The sequence below is a fragment of the Pterocles gutturalis genome, unplaced genomic scaffold (assembly GCF_000699245.1).
Source record: "Pterocles gutturalis isolate BGI_N339 unplaced genomic scaffold, ASM69924v1 scaffold49705, whole genome shotgun sequence".
In the NCBI taxonomy this organism is placed as follows: Eukaryota; Metazoa; Chordata; class Aves; order Pterocliformes; family Pteroclidae; genus Pterocles; species Pterocles gutturalis.
Window position 1 is genome coordinate 4821 of NW_010142698.1, and position 11291 is coordinate 16111.

General features: G+C 37.8%; 1 gene segment (V, D, J or C); it reads right to left on the bottom strand.

Moving 5' to 3' along the window:
- Positions 1 to 5151: 5151 nt before the first annotated feature.
- On the bottom strand, positions 5152 to 10977 carry LOC104459601. The segment is given in 4 exon segments: positions 5152 to 5285; positions 6047 to 6109; positions 6821 to 7111; positions 10920 to 10977. Coding segments are annotated over 4 exon segments (546 nt in total).
- Between the last annotated feature and the right edge of the window lie 314 nt (positions 10978 to 11291).

The following is an 11291-nucleotide window of genomic DNA, read 5'->3' on the forward strand; positions in this document are numbered from 1 at the left end:
AACTGGGAGATGAAGGGGCAACAGCTCCAAAAGGAGCTGTCTATTTCAGTCCCTTACCTGCTGGCAAGGAAGCGCTGTGCTCTCTCATTTTTGGAGCAAACACCAAACACTAAAGGTATCGTTTGCCGTCTTGTATAATAAAGTTATAAATGTTGGTGATATTTTTCACAGCTTAATTGCTGCCTTAACAGTTTCTGAGTGGTTTTTTTTGGGGGGGGTTTTGGCAGCACTGTCTCATGCCTTAATGATGTCCACGTTGATGGTTCACCAAGGGTTCTTCCCACTCTTAATGGTGTTGAGTGGGAAGAAAAACAGGACTATCGGCCCTGTGTCCTGTGGAGAGCTTACCTGCCAGGATTTTGAGCTGCCTCTCTTGCTGCAGTGTTGGTGATGCTGGTTACCTGGCTTCTGAAGCTCTGCAGCCCCTTGCTTTCTGACCTGGCGTTTCACTGTGATGTGCTAGGCTTGAAGACCCTTTGCTGAGGAAGGGATTTTGGTTCCTGCCAGACCTTTGTTTCAGAAAGCATCTTCAGAGTGGAAGTGCCATCGGGCTGGTACTCTGCACTTGAGCTTGTCTAAAGCAGTGCATCAGAGCTCAGCCGTTGGCCTTTCCCAAAGCTTTCTGAAGGAAGAGGATTCTTTGCCCAAGAAGGAGACGGCAGCAGAAGCAGGATAGCCAGCCATGGGGTGGAAGTATTCACAACCTTTCATGGCCTTTTTAAGCCCATGTGTACATTCTGTGTGTTTTTCCTTGCGTTAAGGAGTTTGCCAGCATTTATTTTGCAGTCTTACATGAAGGTGAGCAGGTATGCTCTGTACCTGTTAGGAATCAGAATACATTCAAGGCAGATGTTAAAAGCTTTCTCAAGAGGAGCTAGAATTCGGTACAACAGTGAGAAAGACTGCAGCGTCTTGGCATAAGAGGTGACCTACAGCTCCGTCTAGGGGTGATGAAGCATCAGGACAACCAAGAGTATATATAATGCTGTGCTGTACGACTGCTAATTAAGGTCTGTTTTTGACACAGGAGATACTTAGGATGGGGAAAACTTGGCTTGCAGGAATTCAGTAATGAGTGAAATACCCTGCTTACCGGGCAGGCTGCTGGGGCTCTGGGTACAGTCAGTCATTGCTGCATGGAGATTCTTGAAACCTTATGCAGTGGCATGATCCCTGGGAGTACTGTGGACTAAAGAAACGTTAACAACTCAAAAGGAAAATGTATTTTAGTTAAACATAACAGAGGCTCAGTGGTCTGGGTTTGGTTGTTTGTGGATTGAGGAATGTCGGTGGAAGCAAGGTGCTTTACTATTTGAGCCTCAGAATGATCATCAGTTACGCTATTCCAGGAAAGGAAAGGAAAAGTCTCCCTGGTGAGAGCCAGTGCCTCCCGCAGGAGCTGTTTCTGGCCACACAGCCCAGTGACCACCTCAGCTTTCTTCAGGGGGCCTTTGAGCACTTTGTCACAGCAGAGACCTGTATCTTTTTGCAGTGAGCTTTGACTGAATATGAGAGATTATTTCCTCATTTTGGGAATTACTTCATTTATTTTCAGGATTATCTCACCCCATGCTTTTGTCAGATGGCAAAGCTGCAGCTGGGGGAGGAACAGAATCATCTTGAGAAACTGAAGCTTCTGATTTGAAATCTAGTGCTCACTGGGAACAGTGAGTGGCCTTTTCTTTCAAGACTCCCCATTTTCAGTATCTGTTGACTTGACTCTCATCTTCCCTCATCCTGACTTCTGTAAAAGAAAATCTCAGAGGGAAGTTGCTGGGATTTAGAAACTGTGGCAACAGAGTCTGTAGCTGACTTGCTGGTAGAGCTGCTGACATGAGAGTTTATTAATTTAAAAACTAAGGGAATGGTCCCCATGCACTGTAGAAGATATATCTTCTTGTCATATGTGTATTAGGTTGCCTCCTAGGTGGTATGAAAATATTTGTCCAGGATGTATTCAGTAGTTCCCAAGGTTAATCTTCCATGAACTAGGTAATTACTGGAAGGTGTTGTGTTGTGTACCTTATCAAGAGACTGGTAATACAATGAAGTAAAAAACTTACATATGGTGGAACTGTAACTAATGATTGTTTGGACTCACAAGTAATTGACTTTTTACCTAGTTAATTGTCATTTGATCTATCTCTCTGTAGATATCTATAGGTGCAGAGGAATGAATTCTCAAACTATTCTTCTGAGATTTTTTATTTCCTCAGCACTTTCTAAGTGTGTGCTGGTGCCCCAGCAGTTTCAAAATTTCAAACTGAATAGTCCACTACTTGAATCTCTCTTAAAATTTTTTAGTGTTGGTACCTAGTATCAACAGAATTTAGCTGTTGGAAGACTGCTATAATCCTCATGCAGATCTTTCCTGTGTACAACTACATGTGAGAGGAATCCATGGGTAGTTTTCTGTATCACCTGTTGTAGGTTATTTTGATAGTTGAGAAATCAGTATTCTCAAGTATGTTAGTTGTTCTAGGGTATTGGATACAAAATTATTCTAGCAAGATAAAGAATACACTGCAAATCCCTTTCCACAAATAAATTCATTTGTGCTGATTACTCCTTTGTGCTTTCATGGCAAAAGTTGATCCCGTTCTGTCTTCTTTTTGTTAGAAGCACCAGATTGCCTGTAACCATTTTTATAGTATTTGCATTAATTCTGCAACTCCGTAACAGGAGTAGAGCAGCTGTAATGCTCATACTTGCAGAAACGAAATCACTGAAAATCAGTTGTGGTGAGATAGTACTTGAGAAGACATGTCTTTCAAGAGTTAACAAAGTCCTGACAACAGAAACATATAACACGTAATATCTAACTCTGGTGTGCACTCATGATAAATAAGACTGCCAGTCCTGCAGACACCCTGCAGCAGCCGTGTTTTTGCAGCAGCAATAGCCCAACCTATCACAAGCATGCAGTTAGACCAACGTGTGGAGCGAACCGCGAGTTTCACCGAGTTATTTACACATAACTTAGGCATGTGGTTTTTTTATCACTTTGTATTTCCATTAGAGGGAAATGGTTTAGAAGTACACTGTGGTAAAAAGCAGGACGGCTGTGGTCTAACTGTCCTCAGCTTATCACCCCTTCTCATCACAGCCCACGTCCTCTGAACCAGTTGTGACTGGTTCTGTTTACAGTGTTTTTCCACTAATTAACCAAACCTTCCTGCAAACAAACACCCCAGCACCCAGAAGCCTTAGAAATAAATTAAAATTAAAAACTTAGTATGAACAGTGTATGTCTGTATAAATAAACCTCAGGGACATGTGAGCTGCTGCAGGTGTAAAACCTGCAACCAGGTCCTTGAGAAACCCCCGAAACTGTGAGGTGGTATCTATGCTCAGCATGGTTTAGGCTTGCATATATGCAGGGGGTTTGTGCAAAAATCTTAAGCTGTGTTTTCTCTCTGTTTCCATGTGCTGCATGGACAGCACCTTTCAGTTTTGTGTACGAGACATGACAAGGGGATTTGGGGATCATTTTAGTGCAAGAGAACTTGGTTTATTAATGCAATCAAGCATTTCTCTAGCAGGGATAAAACTGGGGGAGACCAGGACAGTAATATCAATGATGCTCCAGAAATCTACAGTAACTGCATTCCAAAAATACCTTTGTGGCTATTTTATTTCACTTTGATTGGAACCAAGCCTTAACAAATAACAGCAGGGGATATCAGCTGTTTCTTAAAGAGAGTTTGACTAAAGACTACACATCACACCTGTCTGCACATTGAAGAGTAACATAACATGGCATTGAAGGCAGGAATGAGTCGCATTGGCTTCAATATGCAGGTTGTAAAATAATGTGTAAGATATGCTGTTAGTAAAATAAATGTGGTTGTTAGAACTGAGCCTGACATACGTTCTCCTTCCCTTGCAATGGTGTGAGCCCCGGAAGGCAGTCCTGTTCTAACAGCACTGTATTTCCCCCTGGCTTGGCTTAGCTCTTCAACAGAAATAACGAGCTAGCTTTCATTGTTCTGTGTGCAAGTGTTCCTGTTTAATACATTGAAAATCAGAAAATGGATGGTTTTAAGGATCTTTGATTTCCTGAGGAATTTATAGGAACAGAGAAATGAATCAGGTTTTCTAGACGTCTTGGTACACGCTGTGGAAATGCTGGAGAACAAACACAGACCTCACAATGCACCCAGAGGAAAGGTTTTATTGCCCTCTACATCATTGTGGATACAGTGAATGTAAATGCTGCAGGCACTTATCTCCAAATATATGGCACTGTTCTCACCCAAACTGAGCAAAAGCTTTACCCCAATATGTTTACTTGGGATTTTTTCCACAGAAATTTGAAAGGAACTGATTTGTGGAACTTGGAGATGAAGAGTTTAAAGTCCAACATCTGAGAAATTTTCCTCTATTGTGAAAACACTTTATCAAAGCTTTGGATTTAAGATTTTGCTCAACTTAAAAGCATATCTCTAAACAAGATTATGTTTGAAAAAATGGTTTGAAAACCATTCTTTTCTTTCTTTAAAAACACCATGTGCAGGTTTTAAGTCTGTGTCACCGTGCTGGCATGGGGCTTGGTGTATTTCTTCAACTTCTGTACGTGTACACCTTTAGAACTGCTTTTATGCTCCTCTGAGTTCATTTAAAAATATTATTTTCACTTTAAAAAATTGTGTTTAATGGACTCCTAAAGCACACATCACTTCAGAATATTTAAGTCCTGATTTGGTGGATACGTGAGAGTTGCAATGAATCATTGAAAGTAAAAATTAACAAATACACATGAATTTACAGCGCAGGAATTCTCTTAATTTCAGCCTTAAGCGCAATGACAGAACACATCTGTGCTTTGCAGGTCAGAAACCCTGTTACACCTCTAAACGTCTGCATGCATAACTACTTTTCACATGATATTTTGCAATATGGACTTTGGATTAACCTCCAAGGTAGGTAACCTTACCACGCCACTCCAATACTCAAAAAAATTAGAAAAACCGGACGGATATAAAAACACCAGCAGTAAAGCAAAACAAGCCCTATGCACTAATGCCAGAAAATTATTTTGGGATTTCTTGTTGTTGTTACATCTAACACTGAGAGCAGGGGAGTTTATATGGATAAGTATGTAGCAAAGCAAATTGAAGATGATTTTGTAAGCTTTTCTGAAATGAGCATTTATGCTTTCTTTCCTTGGTGCTTGGTTGGAGCCCACATTCTGTAGATGAAGAAGAGTACGATGAGATAGTACATGGAGCTCTTCAGAAGAAGGACGATGTACACTAAATATGCCGCCCTGTGCATTAAGTGGTCTGTAACACACATAAGACAGAAAAGTCTTGTTTAATGTCCATATTGTACAACCTCCAAAAGGTGAGTAGAACTGGGACTGCGTAGTCTGTTTTCTGCTGCAATTACATTGATTCCAGTGGACAGTGTATAAACAGACAATGTCTGACTGTCTGTTGAGTGGGTTTGCACTGCTAATAAGTTCTAGACTGAGCAGGTTTCCTAGCACTACACTGCCTCTCAGTGCTGCTGGGTTATTATTCCCTGCCAAGACAAGAACATATTTCTAGTGCTCCCAGACTGATTACTGGTAGCACTGTGTTTGCTTGAATCCTTCTGTGTTGGATTTCATGAACATAAGTGCTCACAATTCTTTCTAAATCCCAACTCAAGCTAAAAGAAAATTTCTTTGTCCAAAGTGCTGGGCAATTTCTAGGCTGATGGAGCATCAGCTGAAGCATTGAGCATTTAACTACTTCAGATATTTTTAAAAGTGGCACTTAAGGCTGGCTAATAATCTAGTAGCCTGAACAGCATCTGTAGCATCCTAATAAAGCTCCTGATAAAGCTACCAAAAAAGGTAGGAGAGCCCCTTTTTATAATCCACAACAGAAGTTAATTCAGAGTAGCACTGAAGCATTTTTAAGTTACAGACCCCAGATTTAAAAGATTTTCTGTATGCTATTTAGAAAGATTATTTTCATGATATTCTGAGCGTATGTAGCAATATCTAATGCTTGCATGACATGCATCGCTTTCCAACATTTTAATACATTTTGATTACCTCTAATAAAAACTGTGCTGTTTCCAGGATACGTGCTGCAGTCCTCTTGAGTCTTTGTAGGATCTAATGGAAAGATAGTTTAAATGCCCCAATTAGGCTTTTCTTTAATTGTAACAAATATGAATCGAGAAATAGGGGAAAAAAAGAGGGAGTACAGCAACAGCGAAATGGGAAGTTAGTATTAAACAACAACAAAAAGTGTTTAAATCTGTCCGCAGAGCAGATGTTCACAAGTAGCGCTCCTTTGCAGAGAGAATTTGAAGGGGGGAAAAGCTGATAGAGAAATGAGTGGGTATTTGTTGCTGTAAGTGGGAGGATTGCCTTTGCCCTTTCAGGAATGTGTCCATTAGGCTGTTCCTTGGCAGAGCCTCTTTTGTTTGGAATTGCAGGCAATTTCACCACCTGATGTTGTCACTGAAGTAGCTGGAGTCTCTTTGCTTTCCCAACGTACTGTTATTAGAAATACAGAATAATTTACATCGGAAGGGATCTCAAATAGTCTGTTACTTAATGGTTGCTCAACACTAAAGAATAATCTTGAGGAGAGTATGATCTAAGGTTCCTCTGTTGGGAATTTGCTATTTTGGTGTGGTTGTTCTCAAAAATAACCCCTTTTTGTGCCTGAAGAAGCAAATTTGTGTTTGTTCTTGGTTATGGTGTTTGTATGCATTGATACATGGGGCTTAAAGACATTTTAACATTGCATTTTATTGCAAAGAAAAAGTGATGTCTATAATAATACATAGAATACAATTTTTGACATGTAGTATATACCTTGTGTTGGCAGTGAATCCTGTTTGCTTTCATGCTCATACTTGCAGTAGTAGTTCTTGTCTTTGTTCTCCGCTGGTACAGTTAACCAGCTGCCGATCGAGTATTCATCCTCTTTTGTGGGCTTCCAAATGTTTCCCTTTACTACGTTGTCTGTTACCTCTTTTTCTCCATCCGTCCATGTCACTCGAATAACTTCTGGGTAGAATTTCTCAATAAGGCAAACATACGTTATCTGATTTTCATGTTTCTTCTGCAGGATTTCAGCGTTTACTGGGGCAGAATTTCCTTTGTCTGGATTGGTTATTGGAGGGGAAAAAATTAACAAAATAGAGAGTTGGAAAATCAGTAGTGTACAGCAAATAAATACACAGCCACAAAATACAAATTCTGAAGATTAACAACCTAAAAGTCTTATTAACAAATGTTTTAGCGCTCTTGATTTCTTATGAAATACTTAGGATGGGCACAGAAATGTCTCGCGTATGAAAGGAATTTTAGGTAATAGGATGGATGAATTACAGCTGTTTCCATCCTTGAAGTAAAAATAAGTTTTTGGCAAGCTGGATGAACCTGTAATTCAAACACACTTTATATTAAATATTATTTCAATGGACTCAATAGCAAGTTTTAATTTTCAGTCAAAACCAGTTACAATACTATTTAGAATAATTGGGAATAGAATATATGACTTTTAACCTTATTTTTAAATGTGTTATTTTATAGAGAACTAAAATGAATAGAGGATTTTATGAGTAAGGTACAGAAAATCAAGCTCAAAATCAGAATACAAGACTCAATTCAAATATTCTGAACTCATTTTTGTTTAGATAATATAGAGTTGTACAGAGAATGTTTAATTTAAGCTTTGATACCAAGCCATGTGCATGGAGAAACATTATTTAAGTCCTAAATTGTTTAATGAATACTAAAATCTGGACCTCTTTGTTCATGCTCCTTGTCAAGCAGCACATCTGATAGAGGAAGAGTAGAGTATACTAGGTTTACCCTTTAGTACTCTAATACTAGAGTAGATTAAAAAGTATCTCACAAAAGATTTCTTGACTATTTTATTAGAAAAATAAATTTAAAACTGGTTATTTAAAACCTTAGAAACCCACTGAAAAATGTTTGAAAAATTATTTTTGAGAAACATTAAGAAACTGAAATATTGTTGAAGTTATTGATAATTTCCCTTGAAACTGAATTAGAAAACTCCAGGTGACTACATGAGAGCCTATATTACACAGCCTTCCAAGCAGTACTGCTGTCTGAGTGTATTTGTCTACACAAGTCTTTGATAATTATTAAATAACAGGAATAGTTCTTGAAAGAGCTTTGTTCATGTATTTTATAAGAGGAATTTAATGTCATTTTATAATGCTTATGCAAAAACAACTACATGGAATTTTTGTCTACAGAATGTTAAAGGTAGACCACCTGCCTTTCAAATCTTTGCAGTTTTACGTCCTCACTGCTAATTAATGAACATCTGCTCTATCTAATTAATTTTTTAAAAAATGATATTAATTTTGTGGAGTTTTGGGGGGGGGAAATAGGCAACAAAAATTTATTTTTGCCATTTTTTGGGAAGACATTGTACGTATTTACCAGGTGAAGATCTTTGTAAAGACAGGCAAATGGAATCACAAACTGCTCTGGACCCCAAAGGTTGGCAATGCTCTTCCTTTAATACTAGATTTGTTTAAATGTTTGAATTAACACATCTGAAAAGGAAAAACCAAAACTAAACTAAAGCAGAAGAACATGTTATATCTAAATAACATTTCTGTACCCAAATAGCATATCTATCCATACTTTGACTTTCATAGAGTTGTTGTATGTGATGTGCTTTGTGCAACATGCTCCTCCATATGGACGTATGTGAACATATTTTAAATGAAAGGTGAGCCGTTTCCACAAGCTAACTGTAGGTAATCTCCATTTCATTTGCCTCTCTGGATTAAACCTGAAGTTATTAGGAGGAATCCAAATCATCCAGATTTTGTCCTCACAGAGAAGCCGTTTTGATATTATTAAATTAGATAGTAAATTTAAGAGTTTTAGTTAAATGGGAGCATCTGCAGTGTGTGCACAGGAAATGCTCATGGCCATAATTTTTGTCTATGCTTGCCTGCAAGTGAAGACTAGATACAGTTTTCAAAATTTACTTTTGTTATATAGAAGGTACTGCTTAAGACTTTTTTTTTTAAGGCAACAGAGAGATTTTAGGTGTTAATCTCCTCACACCGCTCTTTCTCTCTAGAATCCTGTGTAAATCTCTGCCATGGAATTTGAGCAGCTGGATGCACAAGTTTTAAAGTATTGTCTGTCTGAGTGCTGCAGTTTTCATGCATTGTAAGAAAACACATTAATATAAACATGTATTTTTGTCAAAAAGCTTCTAACTTTCTTTAAACGATCTGACTATTTTAGAGCAGTCTTTGACATTGCATCCCCCCTGTAAAACAATGTTGTGATTCTTTGAAGTATTTCATACTCGGTGTTTAAAAACAAAGCTGACCAAAGCATAAGGCTGCCTACCTTCAGAAAGATAACTGTTATATTATGTATTTCCTTAATTTTGGAGATTTGTCATTCAAATGAAGATGTGGACTGAGTTCTGTTGTACCAGAACTAAAATTACTAACAATTTTATAGTTCTCTAACATTAATTTAAGGATTAATTTTGTCTTCTTTATATATCAGTCCTCTCAGGGATGCAAGTTTAAATTAATTTCTAAAGTGATTTATTTTTTCCAGAGTTGTATATAATCAGAAGACCATGATGTAGCTCCTCTCCCAGTGACATTGCACGCTGCAAAGCCTCATGACTATTTTAGATGTTTCTTTTAGATTTTCAAAGTTTAGTAAGCTACCCTGACTAATTTCAGTAGGCTAAAATTTATTTGTCTAGTTTGATGTTATTCCCTTGGATTATCAAATCTGAATAGAGAGGCAGAGAGAGATGCTTCCAGCTGCTAGTTCATCCTGCCCATTTTAGAGACTTCTATTAAGATGGAATAATTTCCACTTCTGGAATTGCTAATGTCTCCGTTTACTGTAAAAAGACCCTAGGTGCTTAGCTTAAATGAAACACTTAAATAATATCACAATACTGAGGAAACATATTGCTTGAATAACTGCAACTGTGTGCATGCATGGGAGAGTCTCATGTACACACAGAGGTTAAGTGGATGTCTGGAGAACAGAACACATTAAGTTTTGCATATATACATTTTTATGTATATGTTTGTCTGTGGAAAGAAAATAAAATCTCTATAAACTGTAGGCATGTTTGTGGAAAAAAGGATGAAAACTTGTAGAATTGGCTGTAGATTTTGATATATTTTCAGGCTGATCTACAAAGACGTTGAACTCAACAAAGCAGTTTACACTGGCTTTTCTGGGCAGATGATCTGATACTTTATGAAGAATTTTAAGGTCATGAACCTCCACTCCACTGTCATTTTTGTTTTAGTTAAACTTTCAAAAATGTTGCTGCTTACTTTGTTAAACAGTTTTCTAAGGCAGGTTTTAACAGGAACATGTCTTACTTTTTAAAATACTATATAAGAATGTGCAGATATATTTTAAGCTAAAATCTGTCTTCTTCTCTCTTGTAATAATGCAATGAGTCTGCAAAACATTTTGCAAATAAAAATTCTGGGGTTAGGCTTGTAATCAATGAGCTATTAATGAATTTGGGTTCCAAATATGTTTTTATAGATTAACTGTCGAAAGTTTTCTTAATGAAAGTCCTCAACAGTTTCTTTACAAGTATCTATAAATAAGATTTATAAATAAGGTCAATGTGTTCTTAAGATGAAATTTTAATTCTTATTAATTGGATGATCCCACAAAATGGAGTAATTTTTTCTGATACTCAAAGCCATTGGGAGCTGAGAGCACTCAGCACACTTGGCTCATAAACAACGCTCTTGTCCTGCTTGCCAGTGACTTTGGGTATTATCATCGATAACAACAAAGTATGGTTCTGACCTACTGTGAGCTTCCCCACATACCTTAAAAAGCTGTTAACCTTCATTCCAAAGCTTTCCCATTACAAAAATTTAAAAAATAGGTCTTTGAAAACACTTACTGAAGACGATGAGTTTTGTGCCCGAACCAAAGATCTTATTGTCCCCCCACTGGCACATTCCCTTACAGAAACTGATTGGGATGTTTTGGCCAGACAAGGACCAGATTTAACAACCATCCTATGAACAATAAGAGCCTATGCATTTGGCTACAGGAATGTAGAAAATTCTAATTAAATCTTAGCTAATGGTGCTATTCGCAAAGAGCCTTTAGTGATATTTACATTAAATTCAGTTTCAAGCTAATCATAGAATCATAAAATCCTTAAGGTTGGAAAAGACCTCAAGGATCATCAAGTCCAACCCACACCACCTAACTCACTAAATCATGTCCCTAAGCACCACATCTACACGTTTCTTGACCACTTCCAGGG